Raw genomic sequence first — 26,749 nt, forward strand, 5'->3', positions numbered from 1 at the left:
GTATCCTTGCCGTTGTTTGTTGTACAAGCTGAGTTTATCCTTTTGGATCTGTTTTTTAATCAGACACTTTATCTCTTTTATGTGTCTGTGAAGAACAGTGCTGACAGTATCTTGAAAGTGAGAGCTATGCAGTGAGAGCAAGTTGTTGAAGGTGGGAGGAAGCTGAAAAAATGAGTTTTATGAACTATATAAATTCCTGTTACAGAAAGCAAGACCAGAGCATTTCACTGTCCTTCTCTGTAGCTCCTAGTGATGCTGTTTGTTTACCCAAACCAAATGAGAGAAACAAACAGAAGCACAGATCTGAAGGATTATTTGCCCAAAGGTACACCAGAAAGGCAGCTGAGAAGTCTTCAGTCTCTCATGTGACTGAGATGTGGCTGCCTGATAGATCAAATCCTGCTGCTAAAACTCCCAGCTAGAATCCCAGGTTTTTTTTTCCAACCCTTGGGAAACAAAAAGTCACCTTGAGAATTTTACCCACCTTTATGACAGACAGGCCTGATTGTGGTGGGAGCTGCCAGACCCTTCGCAGCTCTGACAGGAGAAGTAAAAGTCAGAGCAGAGCTGGGGACTAATCTCTTTTCCCACACGTTAATTCTACTTATTTTGCCTTAGACTTGATGATCAGTGAGAAGTTATGCTGATTCTGTGGATCCCACAAGTTGTCCCCAGCCCTCCTGACAGCTTTGAAGATTTGCAGAAAGCTAAGCCTCAGGTAGCTAGACAGTGGGGATCTTAGCTTGATACTCATTTCTGCAGTCAATGTCAAAAGAGCAGCTCCTCAAGAAGTAGCTCTGCAAGGATTACTTTGAATGCTGAATTGACAGTAGGAGGTAGTTTTGAGTCCTGAACAGGGGTCAGACCAAGCAAGCAAAATGTAAAAGTGCTTCACTGGTCTTTGTTCATAAAAGTAGTATAACGCAGAGGAAACAGCGTCTGAGTGGCACCTGGTGTCTGCACTGGTCCCTCCAGCAGTATGCATTGTAATTTAAATCCACTGGCTCTGAGTTTTCTCCTTTTCAGTGAGCAACTTCAGCCTGACACCTTTTCTGTTCAGTTCACATACACCCAAGGCTTGGACATGTGGCCTCAGCTGTATCAAGCAAAATACCAGAGGGTATTTTCAAACATCACTCAAATATAGAAGGCTAAGTAATGGAAACTCTTGTGTAAGGACTGTACTCACAATCTGCATTGATACCTTGATGACTGTGCCCCAGAATCAACCCTTCACTAAATGGAGTGGGGCATCTCTGAGCCTTTTGCCCCTTTCCCAGGCTCTCTGCTAGTTTGTGTAGCTGTCTAAGCATCAGATATCCATGTTTTCTAGACCCCTTCACTGCTATAATAGATGGAAGCTTTCAGATGAGAGATCGAGAGAGGAAAAAATCAAGAGGTAGCTGAAAGTAAATGAAGACTCAAGAGAACAGTGTCTGTCAGAAGAAACTGGCGGTGTGCTGTCACAGTACATCTGCTGCTCCAGTGCTTTGTTCTAGAGAAAACATCAGCAGGGAAAACAGCTGTGCTGCCCTGGAGCCTTACTCTGCTGCTGTCTGCCTCATGTGCTTCAGTTGTCGATTGATGGTAAAGGTGAGCTTGGACAGAAATGACTTGCTGGACCTGGGCTTCTGTCCAAAGTCTCCTGGCTTTTCTTTGCCTGGAAATGGGGGTGATGATACTTTGCATCTTGCAGGGATCCTTAGTGAGAATTGCTAGTAAGCAAAAGCCGTTTTTGTGAGATGAGGGCTCTTAAACCTAGGACCATGAAGAAAAATGAAGGAAATTTGAAAACATTGCCTGTCTGGTAATGTAGATGCTATTTGCGTTTCTGTCTATAGCTGCAGTTATGGCTGTACTTAAATAAAGCTGTCTCATGTGTAACACACTTTTTCAGCTGATTTTAAGCTCTGTGTGGCAGTAATAGAAGTGTCTTGCAGTAGAGAAGCCTCAGCAGGCATTGGCTATAAGTGGGCATGTGTTGAAATGCATTTCTTCTCTGTTAGAAGTGGTGTTAAATTGGTGGTTGTTTTGTCTGATTGAATCAAAGGGATCCTCTCAGACTACATGTGAACAAGGTTGTATGATATCTAGTTGGCAGGATTCAATGGATTTACAAAGCTGTTTTCATGAAGAACACTCAGTAATTGCTTCTGAACTGTGTTGACGGACTGATAACACCCTTGTAGTTTAATAAATAGCAGAGTGGGCAATCTTTAAGTGTGTAAGCATGAATCAGAGTACAAAATGCCAGTTCTGCTCTGACCTGCCTGGGACCACAGCAGAGCACAAAGACATCCCTTGCTGTACAGACAACGCTATTTGCTGCCAGCCAGAAGGGGACTTGCAGAGAAGGTGGTGCTGTGTCCTGCAGAGAAGGTTTGGCGTGCCGTAGTCAGGCAGCCACAGTACTGCCAAGGCCATGGCCTCCAAAACCACAGATCTCTTCTCTCTACTCCACACCTCAGATCTGCAAACTTTGGCTTAATGTTAATAAGGTTTTTAAACCTAGAATTTGGGACACTTTCTGCCTGGTTTCTGCATCAGTAAAGTTCACTCAGTGACTCACGTTCTTTACTTCACATCCTAGAGGCTAGAACTCCCCTTTTTTTCTATTCCCCCCCCCATAGTATTTTTTTTTCTTTCAATTTTTAAGACGACAACATTTTCTTGTAATTATTGAACTCCCAAAGCTCAAGGCTGAAAATAAACCCTAGAAAATGTGGCTAGATTCCCAAGGAAGTGACAAGCATGGTATGACTGTAATCTAGTGGCGTCTAGTCGTGTAGACTGAGAACAGTTATGAAGAGTGTGCAACCCTGGGGAAAGCTGCTTTCTTGGGGTGGAATAACTCCTTGATATGCTGGTGGGAGCGATACTGCTTAAATGGCCTTCTTGAGGCTTGCTCGGCCCTGACTCTGTGTTTTGGTTTATCCTCAATCTTAATGCCAAAACACTTCCTTTCAGTCACTTTACAGAGAGTGCATTGCTGCTCCATTGGCAGAGATCAGTATCTGTAAGCCATCTGTACTGTAAGAAACAATGCTATCTTCTTAGGGAGATGGTGAGAACGATACCCTGCGTGTTGTAGATCTATGATTTTAGCAGCTCTGTGTAGGCATCCAGGAAAGACAGGCACATAAGAAGAATAGCAAAAGTGGCAGCAGGAATGCACATGAAGGAAGGTAAACCAAGAAGCCAAGAGCAAAGGTGTTTTGCCTATGGATGTTGTTTGGGTAAATTAAGCAATTAGTCGCCTTTCTTCTTTGCTGGTTCAGTGTTCACTCTTTTCTCGTGCAACAAACCACAATTTTGATGTGCGTCTCCCGTGGCTCTGACCTACATTTTATGTGGAAGCCAGGAAAACAAACTGGTTCTGCAAAGCAGCGTTCAGGGAAAGCAGAAGAGCAACATCTTGAACTTGTAGGTATATGGGGAAGAGAGACCACAGCTACCACTTTGTAGGGACCATGCAGTGATTTCATGCTGCATTTCTTTGCCAGAAGTGTAACTCTCCTGCCTGGCAGAGAGATGTGAGAGGTGCCTGAAGGACAGAAAGGGGACAGAGGACACTGGCATCCTGATAATTTGCAGCATGTTCCAGACACAAGTTGGGAGCACCAGCTGGAAGAGAGTAGAAGCAAAGATCCTTCACAATGCCTTGGAGGAGAGAGGAGATCGATATCAAGAGAGGAAAAGGAAACTAGTAGAGACAGCTGTGGTAATTACCAGTTCAGGGGTGATTCTCATTAAACTGCAAGATCTTCCTCTTGGCACGTATCAGATAGAAAAGGGAAAAGTGAAGCTGTGTCAGAAGAGATGCAAGAGGAAGAACTGGTTATCTACTTGAGAGTCTAGGACAGTGAAAGTAACACCCTGGACCAGTCTGTAAATCCAACACTGTAAGCAGACCCAGGAGTAAGGTATTTATTAACTGTTTTCTTCTTGAAGTTTGCGAAACATTAATACTTTAAATACTTTATCCTTCATTAACATAATTAAGAATGCACAAGCCTAAACTGACTGAAAACAGAATTAAGAAATTAGCAGGTGCAGGGATGTGGAAGCTAGTTTTGGGAAAACATGACTTGCAAATATCGGCATTAAGTAGAGCAGTGAAATTGTGCCAAGCCTTACTTATGGATTTGTGCATTTTCTTTGCATAGCTCCACTCCTGCAGCCAGTGGAATACAGCTCAGTTTAAACATGAACCCCCTGCAGTTTTACTGTAGCTGAGCCTAAACCTGGGAGCATACAAAATAAATCTCTTCTGAAGAACTGATGAGTGTTACCTTAGACATCTTTTGATAGCTGAGATATCTTGAATGAACACATAACTGAAGAGGGAAGCAAACTGCAAAATGAAATCCAAAAGAAAATGGGAGAAAATCTTAGAATAGTATCTTAAAGAAAGAAAATACAGAAGAAGCAGCAGCAGCATTATGTCACGCTGCAGACAAGAGCTTGGGACGGAAGAAAAAAGCATCCTAGGCCCATAGGAGAAGTTTCCCTTAGGGAGACCGGGGCTGATATCCAAGGCAGCATCCTGTAGATTTTGCAGCATGGGACACAATTGCCCTGTGGAATATTTAAAATAAGGTGTTGTTTTAACAAGGTGAGACAATTCTGTGATTCTGTTTTTCATCATCACTTCTTGTACTACCTTTTGTGGGGACAGAACTACAGCCCCTCAGGAGGATGGACCATAGGAGTGGAAAATCACTGTTGTCAGGTTTCTGGATGGTTGGAGAAAGATTGGAACAGAGGGCTAGAAGCCTTCCAACAGCAAGATCATGGGCTGGAAGTCATCTGCACTTCAGGCTCATGCCCAAAGAAGAGGGACAGCAGTACTGCTGTTACCATATCCTTGGCCTGCAAGGTAAGGAGCATGTGTGGGCAGAGGGCAGGGGAAGAGCATTTCACATTCCTCTAAAGGGGATCAGTGACTCAGCTTTCCCAGAGGCATTCAGGCTCCAGATTGCTCTGACACTGTGCTATGTCTGAGTAGACGCTGAAGGGTCTGTTACACATGCAGAGCTATGTGTGTGCGTATCTGTATTTCTGTGCGATTCTGGCCAGTTGTCACTTGTTTTCATGAAAGGGTGATGCAGATCCCTTTCTTTCTGTTTGCTGCAGATTTCTTATCTATCCTCTCAGGAGAGAATGAATACTTTGTCCTATAAAAAGTACTCTCAGATGTGTGGCTGAAAAGCCGTACAAGAACTAGATGTTATTATAGTTGTTAGCCGATGGGCACATTTTAAGTATGCAAAGATTAAGAAACAACATGGTTACTCCTTCACATCTCTGACCCAAATCTCTGGCTTTGTAAGTGTGATCTGGTGATTGAACAGACAGGTTTTATGCTGGAGATGTTAAGGAACCTTATTAGGGCATTAATATAAGCAGCTCTGTGTCCTATGCATTTCTTTGCTTACCAGTAGTGTAACAGCATTACTCCTGGTTTGCTCTGTGCGGCATTTGTTTGTGTCTTGTAGGTTCATGTGCTTCTCTTGAGAATACTCCTCAGTTGTAAATGGACATGTTTTATGTCCTCTGGTTTTTCTGCAGATCTTCAAAAACTGTCCAGTTTGTGGCTCCTGAGCTATCTTAATGAATGGAATTTGGCTTTGCATGTTTGTTTTATCTGCAGACTGTTGCTTGTTATCACTCTCAGGGGAAGCTCCCTTCCACCTTCTTTCTACAAAGATTTTTTCCCCCCAAATGGTTTTTCTATCTCCTCATGAAACACGCTCCTGTAGCACACAGCTGAGGTGTTGAGACGAGGCATTGTCTCAACAGAAGTGGCAGTGAAGGTTGCTCGCACCAGGCCCGACTTGTGCAAAAAAGATGACAAAAGATGGGCTGTGGTTGCAGTGCCATTGGAATCCCCAAGGCTTGGTCTCCGCCATTTTGTAGCGGGTCTTTCCAGTGCAGTCAGGCAGGAGATGGTCAGCAGAGGGGCTGCAGGTGATGGCTGCTGTACTGATGAGCGCAGTTCCAGCATGGCTTCTTCAGAACTATAGCTGGTAACCACTAATAAATCTGCCTATTACTGAGATGAGAAACAGAGCCAAACCAGCTGTCACTGTTAGTAGTTTATAGCTTGCTGCTACTGCCCTTTCCTCATCCTGACAGGTGTGCCATAATCTTGTATTTTCCTTCAATGAGTGGGTGGTTTACTTGCACTTTCAGCTAGACTGAGGCAGGTCTAACAGCCCATACTGCCATCAGCTCTCCCTGAGATGATGTTCAGAGATTATCTTGTTGATTGAAGAAATGATTACAACGTTTGTTGAGCAGAAGTGAGAACAGGAACAAAATCTCTTCTAGCTACAGCAGCCCGAGATTGCAAGCAGCAGGCACAGAAACAGTGGACATAGAGCACAGAAATGATAATGATGTCATGCCACATTAGTGCTGCATTAGCAAATAAGACAATGGGGTGGATTGCTTGACAGTATTTCTCAGATAGGTTGACATCTCTTTTCTGTTTTCAGAAGGTGGAAAATGAATAGATAGCCCATCTCAAAAAAAGTAGGGGTAGAGCAGTGATGTCAGACAGGCAAAATAAGCTTTCCATTTTGTCTGCACTTGCAAAGATGCACACTGTGAATGTATTCCAGGGCTGCTTGTTTTTTTTTTTTTTTTAAGAAAAAAAAAGAGAGCTCCTCACAATACATTTTATATACTTACACCTGTGTGGTGGCTGTGAGGAAAGAAGGGGGAAAATTGCAAACTGTAAATACTTCACTGTAATAGTAGCTAAAAGCATGCACTGGAGGCCATTCCATTCCCAGGAGGTCAGTTAGTAGTCCAGACAGGAGCTTTGCAGTTGATCTTGACCTTAGATTTTTTTCTTTTATCCTTTCCATTACACTGTAATGGAAGTTGTGTGTTGCTTTCAGCACAGGTGTAACTAAGTCTAGGCTACCCAGACCCTACTGTGGTCAGGCTTGGAGGTGGGTGGGCTGCTGCTTGTCCCAAACTCATGGCTCTTGTCCCACTGAGCTGCTAAGGCTGCACACTCATCACCCACGTAAGGAGTGGTTGTCCTTTTTATTACTGTTCAGAGATGACTGAAGGTACTCTGAAGTCAGACATTAGCAATTTTCCTGGAATGCAAACATTTAGAACACGTGTACGTAGAATTTGTTTTGATAAATTCAGGCAAGCCTTGACTTTCACCATCGTTTCCTAAGTAAAGGAAATTGCTGTTGAATTGGCTTGCAGAGTATAAGGCTGATAGCCTGGTACAGGCTTGCTCCCAGGCTGTGATGGGTTCTGGTTTAAGCCCACATACCCAGGGCTTTTCCAGATTTATATGAAATGCTGCAACAACTTGTATGCAACTGGACTGAAAGAAGCATTTATACAGGCGCTGAAATGGCAGCTAACAGAGGCTGTAACACAAATTAAGGTTTTCCCAGTACTGTTTCTGTGGTGATTTTTCACCTGTGTATGACACCAGTATATCGTGCCTCAGGCAGGAGGCCTTGGGAGCTGTGTGCAAATGGAGCAGTAGGAAACAGAAATATGCTGAGCTGAGCCAGGCAAATGCAAGTCATTTTCTTCCATGGAAAGGCAGAGAAGTGTTTTTCCCATGCACTGTTAAAACTCAGGGCATTATTCATCTGGATGAATTAAGCAGACTGCCCACAAAATGTAGCAAGCGTGTGTGTACTGAATTGTTGTTTCTCTGTGTGTTTCAAAATGCGGTTAAAATACTCAGAAATGCATGTTAAATAAGTTTCCCATTGAGGAAATACAAGCTTATGTAAGTCACAGAGGTATAAACCTTAAAACTGGACAATGTCTTTCTGGAATACAGTTCTGCTGAAGGGCACATCAATCTCAGCAGGTGGAGATGGGGAACAGAGAGAGAAGAGTGATGTTTCTGGGTTGCTAGCAGTGGGCCAGTAGGAGCCAGCTGCAGCTCCTCAGAAAAAAGCTTTATGGCAATGTCCTCATCCTGTGAAGTGATGGGCTGCTCTTGTCCCCACTCTATGAAGCTATGGAAGCTATAGATTCAGCAGAAGAACCTAGCAAGAACAAACAGAATTCAGAGTTGGCCTGAAGGGCTAGGAGAATCAGGAGCCCGACCTTTCTAAATGTGTGAGCTTATCACGCAAGTTCTTCTCTATGGTCAGGTCAGTTCAGGTGTGGAAACAAACTTATCATGCTGACATACCTGTCAGCTTTGTTTCTGGCGGCAGCAGATAGAAAAACTTTTTCTATTTGTTCTACACATTTTCTGTTCTTACATCTGTAGCTGAATGAAGTAGTGGTATTCTTTTCTCTCCACCCTGAAAACCAGCTCTGGCTGCCTGCTAACTGGCTTTGGTCCTGTAGAGATACGCCGAGGTTGAGCCTTGCATCTACAAAAGCCCCTACAAAACCCATGGAATGTTTTAGGCCTGCAGAACTCAGCCTGGTACTGAAGCCAGTTGCACTGTGTTCTCTATAGGTTCCTGAAGTCTTTAGTCATCACCAGAACATGAGAGCCTTTCAGCTCTTTACCAAGACAACATGACTCACATTACGTGCCGTATTTTAAGGCTTTAGGATTTAAGCATATGTGGTGGATCACATTGGATTGTTATTTTCCCTTGAAATACATAGCTAACTCTACTCCTTAGCTCGAGAAGGCAAGGTCAGGCCAATTGGAAAAGTGGTAGATGCAGCAGTGCTCCTAGTATCCTGGGCAAGTCTGATCCACAGTCATACTGGCTCTCAAAAAGGCTTTGTCCAGTAGGGAGAGCTTTTTGTCTCATAGATAGTTCAGCTGTGCCAAGACTTCCATCCTCCAGCATTAGGTAGCCTTATAGGTGTCCTGGACTGACACAGTTTAGCACACTATTGCCAGAAGACTGAGAATTGAGTTACATACCTAAGTTTCATTGATTGCTTAGAGAAAAACAGGTGCTTTCATGAGCCTGACAATGTACTACGTGCATGATATCTTTTGTAATGATTTTTTAAATACATATATCTATATGTATCTATGCATACATATGCAGTTGGTCATGACTCATTGACTGTGCAGCAGAAGAGAATTATACCAAAGAATTGGCCTTTCCAAACCAAACATATATATCTGTGATAGTTGTCATCCTACCCAGGAAGAGCAGAATTGCAATTGGGACTTGAGTCGAATAATGACATTTTGAGTTACTGGCAGAGAATTCTTTTTTGGCTTCTGTAAATCTATAATCTGAAGCTTAAGGCTGTGTTCTTTAAAAAAAAAATAAAAATCTCAGATTAGAAGGTTACGTGCAGTACTCCAATGACTGTATTTATTCTTAACTGTGCCTTAAGTGATGATGAGCAAAAAATGTTCTAAAGAGAGTTTTTCTCCTCATCTTCTAAGGACGTATCCACCAATGTGAATCATGAACAACTGCAGCCTTGCATTTTTATCGCTTTCTCTATTAGTGCTCTCCCTTTCACTCAGCTTGGGCAGTGAAACTAGACCACTCATCTTCAGTTTTATTAGCTGTCAATTTCTCATTTTCATGTTGGACTGCAACTCTGCAAGTTTTGGGAAGCACTTATTCCAGGGGAATGATATATCTTTTATAACTTAGGAGCTGAATATAAACTTTCTGAGATCATAAAGCTTTTGCTGAAGGAAACTTACACTGGTGTATATACCCGAAGGTCATTGCAATTTTATAATATTCAGAAACTTAGGAGGTCATGGAGCGGTGGCTGTTCTTGCATTTAGCAGTGCAGGAAAAACTTCTTGCTTCTGATGAGAGGACTGGTGAGCATGATAGGGAGATGTCATGAGAGGCAATGAAACTTAGGGTAGCAATCTAGTTTCCACCAAACTTGATAGAAAAAGCAATTTTCTGGGACAAAAGAGTATCTTTGCAGAAGAAAACCAATTGCACAATGTTATAAAGTAAGTTTTATTTCCTCGGATTATAGCAGGCATGAGACCAGTCAAGCATTGTTAGTAAATAAGATCTAGAGCACTTAAAAGAAGGATCCAATCACAAATTCAATTGGTCCATTAACTGAATGTAATATTATTTGCCTAAGTGGCCCTTATGGACTATTTCATAACTCAGGTTTATGACCTTTTCCAAAAAGATCGATATTGCTGCATGCACAGCCACAGGGCTTGATGGGGGAGACTGGCCATTTGAGCAGCAATGGTCTGTACTGGTCTGTGATTGCCACAGCTGAAGGTCCAGCTTGGAAATACCGAATGAGGAGAATACTTTCCCAGAAATACTAAAAAGAAGTAGCAGCCCTGGAGAGAAGGATGGAGTGAGAGAGTGAGGTCACATGCAGGAGATCAGCTCTTCTATTGGGCTTGAGAAAACAGGCTTTCCAGCACGTAAACCTTTCTGCAGATCTGAGCAAGAAGCTGTGGTGACATTTACAGCCACACACACAGGTTTGCCAACATGTATCAGAGTGAATCTCCAGTGGGAGGGAACAACCAGCCACTCTATTTGCAACTTGGCAGATGGGGTGTTCTGTTGTCTGCTCTAACGTGTGATGTGAGTTGGCTGCTCACATGGAGTCATATCAAGTGGAAAGGTAGCTCTTGTCTATTGATCTGCATTCACGATCTGCTATTTGATTTGCTCTCATCAGCTGGGAGCAATGAGCTCCTACAGCTGAATTCAGAACCCCTGCAAATTGCTGCTCCTTCCACGCACGGAGAGCTCAGCAATCGGATGCTTTTCCTCTGCTCCATCAGCATCAAGAAAAGTCAAATGAAAATAAAAGTAAATAAAAGCTAGGAAGGATGTCAAGAGGCCTGGTGGTTGCCTGGTTGTAAACTGGCATTGGTTCCCACCATTTCAGTTTTATTCCTTCTGTTTTGTGAAGGTTATTCTCATTCCCATGAGATGCGGAGGCGTGTGGGTGTGCATTGCTTGTCAAGTGTGGTACAAGGGAGGGCAGTTCCTAAAAAAGTCTGTAGTGAAAACTCATGAAAATTTCAGTGGGGAAAGGCAGTGCTGCTGAGAGACCTTGGCCTATCTGTCCTCATTATCCATATCCCTCTAACGGATGGCAGCCATTCAGTGCTGCTCCCTGGCCCTTTTTCCTCTCTGCCCTCGCCTCATGTGGCTCAGCCTGCCCTTTCTCATGCTGCTGCATGTGGATCTGAACTTGGTGCCGTTTTCATGTTGTTCTCTCCTACAAGAAACAGCAGAAAAAAAGGTATTTTTCATTCTTTCTGCTGCTCTCTAATGAAGTAAAACAGTTCCCTTGTGATCTTAATGTGTCCATCTCAAGAGTCTGGTCCAAATGCAGGTGGCAGGAGGACTCTCAAACCCAGCAGTTGCAGCTCTAATGCCATTTCTCTCTCCAGAGAGAGAAATTTGTCCCTTTTGATGTGGGCATGGCTGTGTCTGACCTGAGTCTTGGATGATGCTGAGAAATTTTTGCTGGGATAGGAAAGTTATTTAGTATCATTAGATGGATGCAGTTGGAAACCTTCCTTCTGCATGCCAGACAAGCTGTTTCTGCCAGGTATGGCTGCTATTCAAAGTCTCAAGCTCTCATTTCTTTGCCACACAGCACACAAGCTGCATGTGGCAGGCTGAAGTGGCTTGGAGACTTGGACTAATAGTTTACAGGGAAGAGAGACTCAACTGCAGGGAGATAATAGTTTAAAATGAGTGATAAATGATCTTCCTCTTATCTTTGCTATGTGGTTCTCTCCATTTTCTGCCCCTGTTTGTGCTGCAGATAGCCAGCCACTGGATTTTCTCTAATGCACCTGCAATCAAGTGTAAATAAACAAAAAACTTCCCTTGCCCCAAATATTAACTCAGGTAGTAGAAAATGCCTCTCTAGACAGAGATGTCGTATGGAAAAATGTGTGTTTTCAGGCTTTCTGCAGATGGAAAAATTTTAATGCGACTTTTAATTTTTGCTGCTTTCAAGTACTTACATGTTTTTTCTCTGTAGGTATCTGAGAATTGCCTTCCCCTTTTCTTATCTGGACTTCATCAACGTTTTTTGTCACTTCTCATTTGTTAAGCAGGCAGTAGTACCAATCTGGAAAAAACAAGTGGTCCAGGATATACTTGTGTTGATTGTTTCTTTCACCAAGTGATGCTGCTTCCAGGAGATCAGTGACACTGGGAGGAGACTATGAGAGAGACTATGATCCTTGATGTCACTAGAGTTGCTTGTTCCATGTTGGAGTGCATGCACTTGCTTGGCTGATGCTTTGTTCTCTGGTTTCAGGAGAGAAAGGCATCAGGTTTGGAAAATCTGTCTGTAGTTGTGCTGGATCTCACCTGATTGGTTGCTCAAAAGCTCAATGTTTAGCTGAAGTTGTCCATGTAACCCAGGCAGAAGTATATTAGTTCTGACACTCGCATGCATCATTTCCAAGCATAGCAGACAATCTGCATTAGGCTGTACATGATTGCATGAGAAGAATTCAGGGCAAATCGTCTTGTGAGTCTTTATCCTAGAATCCTAGAAATACTCAGGTTGGAAGGGACCTCAAGGATCATCAAGTCCAACCGCAGCCTAACCACAGTACCCTAACTCTAGTAACCCTCTGCTAAATCGTATCTCCGAGCACCACATCAAAACGGCTCCTAAACACATCCAGGGACGGTGACTCAACCACCTCCCTGGGGAGCCCATTCCAATGTTTAGCCACCCTTTCTGTAAAGAAGTGTTTCCTAACGTCCAACCTAAACTTACCTTGGCGCAACTTGAGGCCATTTCCTCTCGTCTTGTCACCTGTCAGCAGTGAGAAGAGACCTACCCCGCTCTCACTGTAAGTACCTTTCAGGTACTTCATCTCTCTTCCTGCTATTCCTCTGCACCCTCCAGGACTTTCCCCTCACATCCTAGCCTAATCTGTTCCCTTTTGGGGTGACTTTTAACATGTCTTTGGAGGAGGGTCATGAACATCATCGTTGTATATTCTTCTTGGAGTGTGTAATCCTCCTTAGGGCTATGAATTTTAACATTAACTTCAGCCTCCTCCACGTCAGTTGTTAGTCATTAGCTCTTCCTGTCTTATTGGTTGGTTGGGGCCGTACGTTGCCTTTCCCTTTTCTGGCCAATGCACTTGCAGAAGGAAGCCTTTGTTAGTCTTCATGTCCCTTGCCAAAGCCACCTCCAAGCGTGCTTTGCAGAGCGTTGGCAGCCAAGGGGCTTTTCTGCAGGGCTGCTTTTCAGCTGGTCACTCCTCACGTGCCCTGGTGCCCCGGGTTGTTCCTCCCCGAGGGCAGGACTTTGCACTTGCCCTTGTGCAGTCCTTGAGATTCCCCTCAAGCCGTTTCTCCAGCCCGCCCGGATCCCTCTGGATGGCTGCACGGCCTTCTGCTGCATCAGCCGCTCCTCCCAGTTTGGGATCCTGCGCGGCCCTGTGCGGGTACGCTGCGTTCCGTCACTCCAGATCGTCCTGGAGGCTCTTCTGTGGGACTGGACCCACTTTTGACCCCTGCAAAGAGCCTGCGGGGTGGCTGCAGTTCTTCCAAATTCGAGCAGAGCAGCAGATCTGCAGAGGTGCCAAGGGGCACAGGTATCTCAGCTTGGCATTGTTTGCAGATTGCCCTGAGTCATTTTCCAGGTGAAGTTGTTTCGTGGCACAGTTACAACTGTATCCCAAAGGCTACACTTACTGATGGCCCTGCTAGCACGTAAGCATCTCATGCTGCAATCTGAATGTGGTCATTCAGCTTGCAGCCCTGACTCTTAGCTTCATTTCCCTACCTCAGGTCCCTGCCTCACGTCACAGACTCGCATTTTACTCCTGTAGCCTGATCTCTGCAGTGAATCACTGCACATTAATAGTCTGAAACTTTCAGATTTCCCTCCCCGGCAGACTTCCCTGGGAGCGATTCTAAGCACCGCTGCATCTCTCCGTATGCTTAGACTCACGTGATGGCTTCGGTTGGGAAGGACCTTCAAGCCCGCTCAGTTCCAGCCCTTTGCCATGGCCAGGGTTTCCATGCGGTAGCTCAGGCATCACAGGCTCCATCCAACGTGGCCTTGAATGCCTCTGGGGACGGGCCCCCCCCACTCCTCTGGGCAGCAGCGCCAGGGCCTCAGTGCCCTCTGAGTAAAGAGATTTCTCTTTGCGTGGAACCTAAATCTCCCTCTGTTTTGCTGAAAACTGTTCCCCCTGGTCCTGTCTCTGTCTGACAGTGTGAGCAGTTGCTCTCTCTCCTGTTAAGCTCCCTTTAAGTGCTGGAAGACTTGGAATCCAGACGCAAGAGGCATGAGATTTGCTTGTAAGCATAGCTGGGTACAGACTGAATGCTTGCACGGGCAGGTGAGCCTCACAAGCAGTAATGAGCCGCTTGGTGGGGCAGAGTCAGCGCCATGATGGCAGGGGATGGCTGCAGGATGGGCTGGGCTGTGTGCCAGCAGGCTGGAATGCCAAGGCTCAGCTGCTTACAGCCGTGATGGAAATTAGTGTCGCTGAATGTACCGTGAGAGATTGGTCGAGCTGTAGTGTTTCTTGTTGGAATAAAACCCAGGGAGGTTTGCTTAGTCTAAAGTGTGTGTAGGGTGGCCCTCACGTTATGCATCTTGCAAGTGTTGTAGCAACAGCAGAGATCAGATTTACGCAAGGGAAGGCAACTTTTCTTACTTTCTGGAGGCAGAAATTGAGGGGAGGTGTTTGGAAATGCTGCTGCACATGGATGATTCAAAAGAGGTTGCAGTAACATCATGTCCAAGATTTTTCTTGGTTGTCCAAGGAAACCAGGTGCCAGGCCTCATGCTGGCTGTGTTGGATTCAATGCCTATCGTGTACATCCAGGTTGTGGCTTACAGTAGCACCTCAGGCTGTTTTCTGGGAGGGACACAAGTCATGTCAGCACTCTCCTGACTGACACAACTGTCTTGCTTGCAAGGGGCTGCTGTCTATGTGCAGCGGGCACACCTCACCTGCTCTGACTTCAGTATGGCACTCCATGGTGCCATTTAAGCCCTCTGCCCCCTGGTGCGTGCTGCCATGCAGTCACAGAGCTCAGGCTCTCAGGGTTCTGGAAGTCAATGGCTGGTTTCTCCAGCCGACCCCTTCCTCATTCCCCATCCCTGTTTTGCACTGGGATTCCAGGCTTACGGTTTAGCTTCCCGAAAGAACTAGATGCAACAACTGCTCATTTGAGGGTGTGTGGATGTTTATTGGAATGTTTATGCCCAGATCCCCCCGCACCCTCTCTGTGGCCTCCAGGAGGGCCATCCCAGCGCCGTCCTCGTAGCGGAGATGTTGTGTTCTTCCACCACTTGGCCGCCGTTTGCTGGGCTCCATGCAGTGCCTGGGTGGCTGGTAGCAGCAGCCCCAACCTGGGCACTGTGGGCTGACCGAGGCCAATCAGCAGGGTACGGAAGGATGAGCTGGAGCTGCTGGTGGTCTGCTCCAGCAGGGCAGGGAAGTGATAGTAAGAAGTGATGGTCCGTCCCTATGCCGTTCCCGGCTGAGGTTGGGTCGCCTGCTCACAAGGGGGGCCCGTCGGGGTGCCGCGTGGGCTCTCCGGCGCCCATCTGCCGCTCCCGTGCCACCCGCCTCAGCCACTCGCGGTCCTCGTCCTGCCGTGGCAGTTCTTCAAAGCGGCTGCGCTGGTGGAGCTCCCCGTGCCACGAGGAGCTGCGCACCAGCCGGCGGGCGGACCTGGAGCGGCTGCACGGCGGGCTGCGTGGTGGGGCGCTGCGGGAGCGCCAGGCAGATCTTACTTCCCGCCGCTCCCTGGTGCGCTGCAGCTTCCCCTGGGGCGAGCAGGTCGGGGGCCGAGCCGAGGGGCGCCAGTCCAGCCGCTGCTTGGCAAATATTCTCTGCCGGCACAGGGGGCAGCGAGGGCTGTTGGCCATCCATTCCTCAATGCACTCCCTGTAGAAGATGTGCCTGCAGGGCAGAGCGCGGATGGTGTCGGTGACCCGGTCCGGGCAAATGGGGCACCGGTCCTCGCAGGCCTCCACCGGCTAGACCCACGCCTTGCGCCTGCGGTTGGTAGCCGCCTCCTGGCTCATGGCTGCAGCTGCCCTGGTGCTGTGGGGCTCCAAGGATGGATTCAGAGCCCCAAGGATGGATTTGCTGGACGCTGCCTCTTGTGGAGCAATCGGCAGCTTCTGCGCCTCCACTCACAATCCACTCGCAAGACTCCTGTCTCACGCGCTGGCCAAGTCTCAGTGTCTCGTGCTCCCTCAGGAAGACGCTCACACCTCGAGAGTCGCCAGCAAGACTCAAGGCGGGCTGGGCCCGCTGGGTATTTATGGGCACCCGGCCCATTGTGAGCTCATGGGCTGACTGTGACTCTGCGATGCCGTTGCCAAGGGCGTGCATAGGGGGAGCTTTGCTGTGCGCTTGTTGTGACGTTGCTATTGTTGGCATTTGCCTGCCCGAGTCCAGCCAAGGACTTTCTGTGGGACATTTTCACAAGCGGTGACAAATAAATGATTGGTTGAAGCAACCGATGGAATGGATTTGGTGTTGCCATTGATCAGTGCCGTAGCTGTGACCGTGCTGGTGTTTGATAGCCGTGCTAGCAAAGCAAATGCTATCCTGGGTATTTTTCACCAAGAAGGGAAGGGAAGGGGCAGAGCTTAGCTAATCATCTATCTATATATATCTATCTATAATCATCATTTTCAGTAGTTTGTATGTAGATCTTAAGTGTGCCATCAAATTGAAGCACATCTGCATAGAACTGTAATTGCTGAAATGCAACAAACAAAAACTTTCCTCACGCTTGTAAGGAACCACGACACTAGAAGAGCACATTTTTTTGGTATGCCAAACTTGTTACAAATCTGTGGCTCACCAGGAAACTCACAGATGTAACTGTGCTGTGTGCTGCAGCCACCCACTGTGCTGCAGTGTCAGCTGGGCTGGAGCTCAGATCCACCCACTTCCTCTGCACCAGGCCCATAACTCTGGAGCTGAAGCAAAATGCAAATAGGCTGTGCTGAACATGGTTGCCTTCTGGCAAGCAGAGGGATGGCGAAAGTAGAACCCCCAGCATCTCATTCCTTGTTCAACTTCTGAACCACAAGATCGTGCTTTTCATTACCTCTTTCCCCTGGAAGGAGAAATAAAATGGAATAAAAATCAGGCTAATTTTCTACAGAAACAGGGGAAAGGAAATGGAAAGGATCATCCAATTAGTTGAATTAGTTACAGCTGCCTAAACCCCGGTCCTGATTTGGTGTGGTTTGTTGATGCCAAACAGAGGTAGATTACCATCGATTTTTGTTTTTTTTTGGTGTGTGTGTGAGAGAGAGTGAATGCCTTCCCTGTGACTTCTAGGCTTTCTGAGCCATGGAGCAATCATTCCTTCACCTTGCTGCGCTCTTTCCAGGGCAGGACTTACTACTTCTTACTTTTCTAGACTACAAGCAACATCACTGCTCCTGGAATACAAGGTGGGGACTTTCTCCATCAACCTATCTAGATTGTATTTATAAATGTAGAGTGAGAAATTATGTTAAAAAAAACATGCATAGTTCAAAAAAAAACTCTGTGACCTAGTCAAAAAGTAAACATTATGGAAAAATGAAAACTATTTCAAGAGATTGAAAAAGAGAAGAAGTGAAAATAATCAGAAGAAATCTTGTTGCTGTAAATAAGGGATGTAAGTCAGCAGCTCTTAGCACTGGTGGTTTCAATTTTGAGAACCTGGCTCAATGAAAAGTAGGAGAGAAGAACAGTAAGCAATGAAAAAAAGAACAAAGATGAGAAATCTACCAAATTAAGGTGATAGATAATCCATAAACAAGATCACTCCTTTTCAGAATGAAAAGAAACCAATGAAATAATGTTCCATGCCTTATTTAAACTACCAGGTGTCTGTCATTCTCTTTTGAGCTGTAGTGGAACCTTAATTTTTTCAGGTAGCCCCTTAACACGGGATTGGTCAGGGAGCATTGCAGTCATTTTGTTGAAAATGAAACACCTTAAAAAGTGATCAGAAGCTTTTACTGTAACAGACCTTTGTAAATTTGTCCCCCATAATGAGAAGACAAGGGTTGCTTGTCTGTTTTTATCACTTACGTGTCCTTATTTTTCCCCCACAGGTTGTCTGGTCACTATGAACAATGGCCCAGCTATACTACAAAAAGGTAAACTATTCACCGTACAGAGATCGGATCCCACTGCAGATTGTGCGAGCAGAGGCAGAGCTCTCAGTGGAAGAGAAGGCCTACCTCAGTGCTGTGGAGAAGGGGGACTATGCCAGTGTGAAACATGCCTTACAAGAGGCGGAGATCTACTACAACATCAACATTAACTGTATGGATCCTCTTGGTCGCAGTGCCCTTCTAATAGCCATAGAGAATGAAAATCTGGAGATCATGGAGTTACTTCTGAGCCACTGCGTGTATGTGGGAGATGCTCTGCTGTATGCAATACGGAAAGAGGTGGTGGGAGCTGTGGAGCTGCTGCTGAATTACAGGAAGCCAAGTGGTGAAAAACAGGTTGGTCAGGCGTTTCAGTTCAGACTTAAGCTGTTACTTTAATAAAATCTTGTGTTAGGAAAGAGATTCTCCACAGTGAAGGTGCTGTTCAAGAGTCATAAAACGAACTCCTTAATGTGCATTCATTGCTTTAAATGCCCAGAGCGAATGAGGTACTTTGATAACTTTCTTGTCTGAGCAAACGTGCTCAGCCTGACTTAACTCGACATTTTCAATTTCACTCAGTGTTCTTCTTAGTCTTACAGTGTTTGTGGACATAGGGATTTCTAGGCTGATTTATAGACACACACTTTGTGAAGGAACTTGGAGCTGTCTGAAATTATATTACAATCTATAAATATGAAGTACTGCCATGCTCTCACACTGGTATTAATAAGTGGAATTGCTTTTTGTAAGTAAATCCTGAAAACATAGAAGCTTATAAATAATAGTAACCAAGGAAGCAGTCTGCTAGCTTTCAGTACTTAGCTGTAGTACAGACATGTATCTTGGTCTCCATCTCTGGGGAATCTAGTTCAGTAATGCAGAGGCAGTACATAACATTGCAGCATGAGCTGAGGTGCTGTATATCTGAACAATGAACAGCTATGTCTTGTAGGAAAAATTGTTAGTTACAAAGCCACCACTAAGGCATATAGGAATCTTTGTGAAAAAACACAAAGTACAAATCTTACCATTTTAAGTGTCATGTACCACATTGTCCCTAGCTTTTTTCATCTGTGCTTAACACTGCCAATAACTGTGATAGTTTATATGCATTACTGACCACTGTCAATTTTTACAAGCTCAGTGCTTTGAAAGGAACTTGCAGAACTGATGGTCCTGATTTCTCAAATCCTCTTTTGAGATCTACTTGGATGCAGCCCTTTGTGTGTGAAGGAAGAAAAAGATTACTGTCGCTTAGCCGTAAGAATTTCTTCAATGGGTGGGCCTTGGTACATAGTTTTTAAATAGCAGTTTTACGTAGCCAAAGCAAAAAAGGAAACACTGAAGGTTAACCCTGACAGCACTGAAGAGTACTCAGCTTAGTAGTTGGAAACATCAACTTTCAGCATGCTATAGCAATGCGATGTAAGTCCTAAAGAGATGGAGAATCTCTTCTACTAGACCTAAACATTGAAACATTAGTCTATAGGCTTTAAAGTGTCAAAATGCAAGTAGCAAGACATGAGCCACAGATGAAGAATGAGCCTTTTTTTTTTAATCAATCTTCTAGAAAGTTTGATCATCCTATGCCCCAGTGTAGCAGGAAGTAAAATAGAAGGATAGATCATGTTACTAAATGTTTTCCGAGGTAGCATGAGGCACTGTGAATAATTGTTGCAGACTAATGACAAGTTTCTCTTAAAATATCATGAAAAGCAAGAGATGGGATTCTTGTGGCTTTCTGTAAGATTTCTTGAACACCACAACTTCTGTCCAATCAAATTCAAAGCCTTGGTGGCATAACTTGATGGGAACAGACGCCCATGAAATAAGATGGCTGTATTGCGTCTCATCTCACAGAATCACAGAATCACCCGGGTTGGAAGGGACCCCAAGGATCATGCAGCTCCAACCCCCCAGATCTCCAGCATCTCTCTGTCAGTGATGCATTTCATAGTAGGCCTGTGTCTTTTTCTTTTCTATTTTTACCAGTGTGAAGCTTTCGTTCTCTAGCTAGTTTTATATCTGCTGCAAAGTTTACAACTTGAAGGGGAATATGTGTGGGAGAAGAGATGCAGAGCCAGTTTCAGCTTTATTTACAAGGTTAGTTGCAAGACCAGATTTCATTGGTACAATTTTCAGCTGGTGCTGGCTTGATGCATGATCCTGTGTGGAAATCAGAATTTACTTCTCCAGCTTATGGTTTGTGGTCTTCTGTGGACTGCAGGAAATGCTGTCAGCAGAAGGCTGCAGGACTGGCCTTTCACTTCTCCAGTTTCACTGATAGTCCATGCAATGATGGTAATTAAAATTTATTTCATGTACAGTCAATACTACAGCAATTGTAAAGAAGTACTTAGTTAAGCAAAGGTGGGATGCACAGGTGAGCTTGTCAAATCACAAAACTAATATATGAGAGCTTTTAGAATGTGACTTCCTAAGGCTAATTTGAGACTAGTATCAGCACACATTCAGTAATTATCTTTGTTGGACCCTTTCTCAGAAAGTCCTTTGGGAATCCCAAATCTAATTACTTTCACAGAAAGCACCTGTTAAATCAGATTAGCACAACATTTCCTAATCAATTACTCATATCTTTAAAAAACATACAGAAACCTGCTTTTTTTGGTTGAGTAATTACCAAAATTCATATATCTTGGAATAGTTTCTGCTTGGATGAGGAATTTGTAAGATAGTAAAATAATTAATATTGGTACTTGGTACTTTGATAACTTTCTTGTCTGAGCAAAAGTGCTTGTATATAAGGTGTAAGTTAATCTGTTCATGAAACCTACGTAAGGTTCAGTTTTCCTGAACAAACCTGTGAAGGCAGCTCCTTGGCTGAGGCGTAGCAGCCTGTGTCCAGTTGGGGCTGGCTCTTTGTCTCTGTTGTACACCAGGCAGAAGTGAAAAGGAAGCATCTTCTGACTGTGCTCCTAAATGCAAAATGCACCTCCTCCTTCATCTAACAGAGCCTGGGGCTTGCCAAAACCTACTAGCTCCCATTTTCTTATTTTCTACTTCTGAGAGGTTGTTTTTTGCCTCCATACCAAAATCTTGTTTCTTGAACTGTCAGGCATGAGGAGCTGCTCTTTTTTGTGCTTGTTCATGTCAGCTCAGTTAATTATTCTTTGCATCTCCAAGGCAGCTGAGCAGCACAATCCATTTTACAGGCATTTATTTTGCTCATTCCCACAACCTTATCCTTGTATTGCAACCCCAACTGAAAATGTCACAAGTTGCATTATGCCAGCCTCTTGTGGGGCTACAAATAGCAAAAGATCTAGATAGCTAGATAACAAAAGATGCACCCAAACACAGCACAAGGGGTAGAAAACACTGTGTTCCCATTCAGACTTAACCTCAAAGCTTGGCTCACCAACTACAGAGCCTGCAAAAGGTGATGTGTCCTGGGCACTGCAGACCTGGCTCTCCATCTGCCTGAGGGGAAGAGCTCTGCTTTCTCTTGTGTGATGACCTTCCCAGGGAACAGAAGTCAGAAAATCTTCTTATATCTGAAGTGACCTTTGTTGTGTTCCTTGTGTAGGAGACTCTGGGTCTTGTTCATGATGTAAGAGACAGTTAGAAATAGCTGAGAAGACCATGCAACAGAGATGTTCACATCCTGTTTTTGAAGGACTGCAAGCAGTCGTCATTTCGCAAACCTTTGCTATGCTGCTGTTTAAGCACCATTTACTGAAAATACTGTGACAATGGCAGGGGTAAGTCATAGCCAGTAACTATAACAACAGAAATCTCCTGCACTGCAGCCGTTTGCGTAAGGGGTGTCTTGGGAGGGGAAGAAGTGACTTTGTTTACATGTAGAGTGTGTGAGAGGCAGGAGCACAAATCAGCCCTTCACTAAACACCTCTACAAAGCACAAGATAAATGAGCGTGCTGAACAGTGATGTGTTCAGGTAGATATATTTTCTTTTAGAACTTTTCTCCTCAAATCTTCTGCCTGGTCCTGACATCTTAGTGCATGTTTTTGTGTTGTTTTTAGAGTCTCTTGAAAAAGCTGGGGAGAAAACTTCACTAGTTACAGTCAGAACAGCTCTGTGGCTAATGAAATTACTGATGTTGGGAAAGATGCTGTCACCTCTGGTAGATAAGAGCTGTTATGGTTCAAGTATCTATTCTTGCTGTCACAGGAAGACCATGCAGTCATGCTCACATATGCCACTGGATTTAGAGTTAATAGGGAATATGAAGTGACTTCTTTCATTTTTGAAATGAATACTGCTGTAGGAGTGAGGGAATATATATGTACACGAAGCCTCGTGAAAAAAATTCTCCTTCCCAGTAAAATCTTCCGTCTCCCCATCTGTTTGATTTTCAAGTTTGGTGTGTTGTTTTTGTGCTGGAAGTCATATTAGAAATTTTTTTGGCCATTCAAATATCAGTACATTGGATTGTGGTTTCAGCCAGGCTGTGGTCTGCACCTAAACAGCTCTAAGGAGGAAGAGGAAATATAAGGCTGAAAATTCACATTTTCCCATGCATTTAAATCATATTCAATTTATCATTAATAATAGTTTTATTTCTGCAACTTTTGAATCCCGCTGAAATCGGTACAGAGTTTCCTTTTTACTTCTGATGAAGTCTTAGGAACATTCAGGAATTTTCAATAGCTTCTTGTGTGAATTCTGCAACATGGCCCTGGCTCCCAGTTAAACATGCATCACGGCTCACAGGGCAGCTCGCTCAGCTTGCACAGATCTCGCATTGTTTCTTGCCTTGTTACAGTGGGTATTTGCAGTGCAATGGGCACAATCTGTGCTGACTGCTGAGCCACTTCTGTTCTTTAAGAAGGCAGTAATCAGCTGTCTGAATGACTCCATGTGCATGGTGTGGCCATAAGCACCTTTATTGGTAGCTGTTTTCTTCACAACAATCAGAGCTGACATCAAATGTTTACATAAGGAAGATACTAGCATCTCTCTGGTATCTGCCCAAATTAGCAATTTGCTCATGGCAGATGGTTTCGAATTAATCTGGTTCACAGATGGGACTACAAATGCAATTCCTCAATAATGAGAATAAAAAGAAAAGGGACCTCAGTATTTATGACCATGATTCAATTTGTAGCGACTGTCCAAAGGCCTTATAAGTCAGTGGAATTTCAACAGCTACCTATCTCTATGTCTTTCAAAAGAAGAAACTTAACAAGAAACTAGCCCTGGATACCATTATAGAGGGGAAACTAGAGAATAAGAGGCAAGTTTTGAAGTCTTAGTTGCTAATCCTCAGATACTTGCTGATATAAGGTTGATACACTTGATAGTATTTTCAAACTTAAAATTTGACATCAAAAATCCCCTTTTAGATGAACTAATGAGTGAAAATCTGTTGCAATCAGTGTAAATATAATGGATCAGCAGCCAAGAAGAAACTGTCCTCTTGTGAACCAGAAATTAAGTGGTGCATTAAACCACTTTGTTCTTGTCCATATCCAGTAACTTTCTGATGTAGTGTGGTTTAACTGAGTTTTCTTACTCATATAGGGTTCTTCTTCCTCTATGCACAGTCCAGTGCAAAGTTGAATCCTTCCTACCAACAGCCCATGACTTCTGCAAACTTGCTGATGTAGGATGTCTAAGCTCCCTGCTAGCACTGTCAGACCTGTGCAGTCACTGACAAGAGTTTTTACGTCGAAGGAAGCAGATCAGTTGTCAGTTATGTAGGAGTTAAATTCTGCAGAGAATCAGAGAAGGGTTTTAGAAGTTGCTGATATTCCTTATGGCTTGCCTGAGTGGTTACTGTGGATCTGTGTTACCTGCAGGCAAAGTGCACGGAGGTGCCTGTGGTAGGACCAGAGGACCTAGGATTTGTGGCCATGAGAAATATTACCTCATTTCCTGCAGTTAAAAGGTCGGTTTCCTTGATACTTATTATAGTTAAAGGCAAAGAAGAGACTTGTGGATGGACTTCCTGTCTAAAATTGCTAAGTCTTATAGAACTCACTCTTTACCCATGAGCTGAGGATGGATGCAGGTAGAGGATTCTTCATACAGACTAGCTGGAGATGATGTCTTGTTTGGTAGTGCTAACATATTCTGCATGTACACTCCTTTTCTGGGGCATCATGGATAAGGCGTGTGCCAGCAAATACAGGGTGTTACAGAGGCATGGGGTACAGCAAAGGAATCAAAACGAGGCCAGAATGCCCCTTTGCAGTGTTGGTCAGTACATACAAGCAGCATTTATGTTCTTCCATGATTTTACAGGAACAGCTAATTTAGGGAGGCTGAAGTGCTGGGTTCCTGAAACCCAGAAGTTTGTATCAGGAAAGTGCATAGGCTTGACCTGATCTGACAGTGCTCCACAGCAAAAACTCAGTAACAAAGAAGGTAAGAGGCAAGGTGATATGACTCAGTACAGATACTGTGCCCTTTGGTATGACTCAGACCAGCTGTTTCCATGTTAATGGGAGGTGCAGAAAGGGGAATGCTGAACCTGGGTGGATGTGCTTGCAGCCAGAGGAGGTAATGAAAAACTGAAGCAAAAGAGAAAAACCAGCCTTGGGTTCTCAGTATGAAAATATTTGAAATGCACTATAAGGAAGAAAGATTGTCTGAAAATGGAAAACTAGCTGTTACTGCTCCAAAGCTAATGGCTCTGCCAGCATCCAGGCTTTTCATTATTTTTATTGATGCAGTAATAATTCACAGCTATAGTTAACATGCCTTTGACATCAGCGGCTGCCTCCAAAATGAATTCCATCTAATTAAACTAAACAGAGAAATCAAAGATCGCTTCAGTTAATGATTATATCTAACTGGGAATCTCTTTTCTCCCTCCCCAGTGCCTTCCTCCCAGAATAATCTTAAATCTATGAGAAGGTGCAAGGCAAAAACAGTATAACTCAGTGCCTTATCACAGAACTAATGAGCAGCATCAGAACAGAGGTTTGCAGGCTGTGGTGCCAGCAGCAAATAAGTCTGGCTCCTTTGCCAGGATCAACACCAGGTCTGTTATTAGCTCCTAGGGGGGCTGGTGGGGTTAGTCCAAGAACTGCATTGCAGCGCACACAGCCATGTTGTACTTGTCATCTAGTGTATAGACAGCTGAGAGAGTCAGGGAAGTGCTGTTATATGAGGTGCTTCCCGGGCAGTTTTCTTTATTCATTTATGGGTGTGATCTCAGTACTTGCCTGCTTCAGCTGCTAACAGCACAGCTCATAAAAGCAGAAATGCAGTGCAATGAACTGGCTACTGATGGTCTGAAATCCTGCAAGTAGAGAGTGTTCTATGCACTAACGTGTGTGTTTTCAGTTGGGAGTGATATCAGTGTATGGATGGACTGCCTGGAGCAAAGTGTTAGGGAAAAATAGTCTTGTTTGGATTGCTACATAAGCCTTTGGTCTCTCTATAGATGTGCTGATTAAGGTGTTAAATTCTGGGGAAAAAAAAAAATTGTTTACCCACTTAGCATCCAAGAATGCATCTTGTTTACTCACTACCCTTTGCTCCTGGGTCCTGATTACGGCATTAGCTGCTCCCTTGCATCAGTACTTCAGCGTCACAGAGCGCATTTTTGCCTCTGGTCTGCATGACTTCTGGCACCCAGAAAGGGCATTTGAAATGACTATCCGGACTTCACCAACCTGAATGTGCTGGGGAGTCTGCCTGCTGCTAGAGTGGTAACACGTTGTCAGGGGGAAGCTGGTTTGTATGGGGAAATAGAACTGAAATTACAGGTTCCCCTGTAGCAGATGTCTAGGATTTATCAAGAAATGCAGAACTGTTTAGTAGGAGCCCCCTAACCCCAATTAGGCTGTTGAATGTAGCTGTGCTTGCGTGTGCAAGTTAGAACAGCATCTTTATGTGTTGTTCATCCCTGTGATGATCTGGGATATAGCAGTGATGATCAGGCTGTTATGAGGAGAGCCTTTTGGAGGCAATGAGAGTGGGGGAAATTAAAAAGGCATCAACTGTGAACAAAAGTATTCTGTCTGGTCAACCCTGTGTTGTTACATTGAGGGAACCCAGCACATCTGAGTTCTCTGCTCCATCATTGCCTTGGAAAAGCACACGGGAACCACTCTAGGCCTGCAAGAGGCTCATAGTCACATGCACTGTTGGTACTTCACTTGTGGAGTGAGGACCTGTGTGCTCCACTTAGAGATTCTTAAGGCAGACATACAAGCTAGAGCTGGCCTCTACAGCAGGAGGGGTATATCATCTGCTTGGTGTTTTCATCTACTTTGCAGTAGGAGTAACAAAGGCTGTCACTGCCAAAGTAGTAGTACAGGAGGATTGCAACCACACAGATTTCAGTCTTGTGTGGGACCGTGCCACCTCTCCAGGTTGTCACTTCTTTGCTAGCACAAATGCTGGGAGCTTTTCGGAATTTGCAGTCTTCTTGGTTAGTAAAAAACAGATGCCAAAAAGCATGACCTAAAAGTCAAAATGGAGGGAAACAGCCACCTGCTTTGTGAGCATCAAGATGTCTTTTGTGCAGCATCACGTAGCGCAGGCTGCCACCAGATGCACTCATTCTGCTTTGTGATGTTGTCTTACGATGAAATCTGATTTTTTTTAAATTATTCTTTAAAGTTATATGATTCAGTAGCAACATAACCCTCCACCCCCATTTCCCAGCCCTGTTAGCAACATATTACCTCACCTAAACTCCCTGAAACCTCTCTCATCCACACAGTAATAAATTACGTGAAATGGTGAC

The 26,749-nt window shown here is 44.5% G+C and overlaps 1 protein-coding gene across 3 annotated transcripts in view; it reads left to right on the forward strand.

The window, feature by feature from the left end:
- Nucleotides 1–26,749, forward strand: part of TRPC5 (transient receptor potential cation channel subfamily C member 5) — a 97,275-nt gene that overhangs the window by 13,579 nt on the left and 56,947 nt on the right. The window contains exons 1-3 of one of the 3 annotated variants that reach the window (XM_048960077.1): nucleotides 16,554–17,176; nucleotides 17,304–17,367; nucleotides 18,019–18,417. In XM_048960077.1, the coding sequence (XP_048816034.1) occupies nucleotides 18,040–18,417 (378 nt within the window). In that variant the 5' untranslated portion in view covers nucleotides 16,554–17,176; nucleotides 17,304–17,367; nucleotides 18,019–18,039. Of the gene's footprint in view, nucleotides 1–4,858; nucleotides 4,880–16,553; nucleotides 17,177–17,303; nucleotides 17,368–18,018; nucleotides 18,418–26,749 lie in introns of those variants that run through there. The other 2 variants (XM_048960079.1, XM_048960078.1) reach the window with 2 other exon arrangements.

The sequence above is a fragment of the Lagopus muta genome, chromosome 13, assembly GCF_023343835.1.
Source record: "Lagopus muta isolate bLagMut1 chromosome 13, bLagMut1 primary, whole genome shotgun sequence".
Classification (NCBI taxonomy): domain Eukaryota; kingdom Metazoa; phylum Chordata; class Aves; order Galliformes; family Phasianidae; genus Lagopus; species Lagopus muta.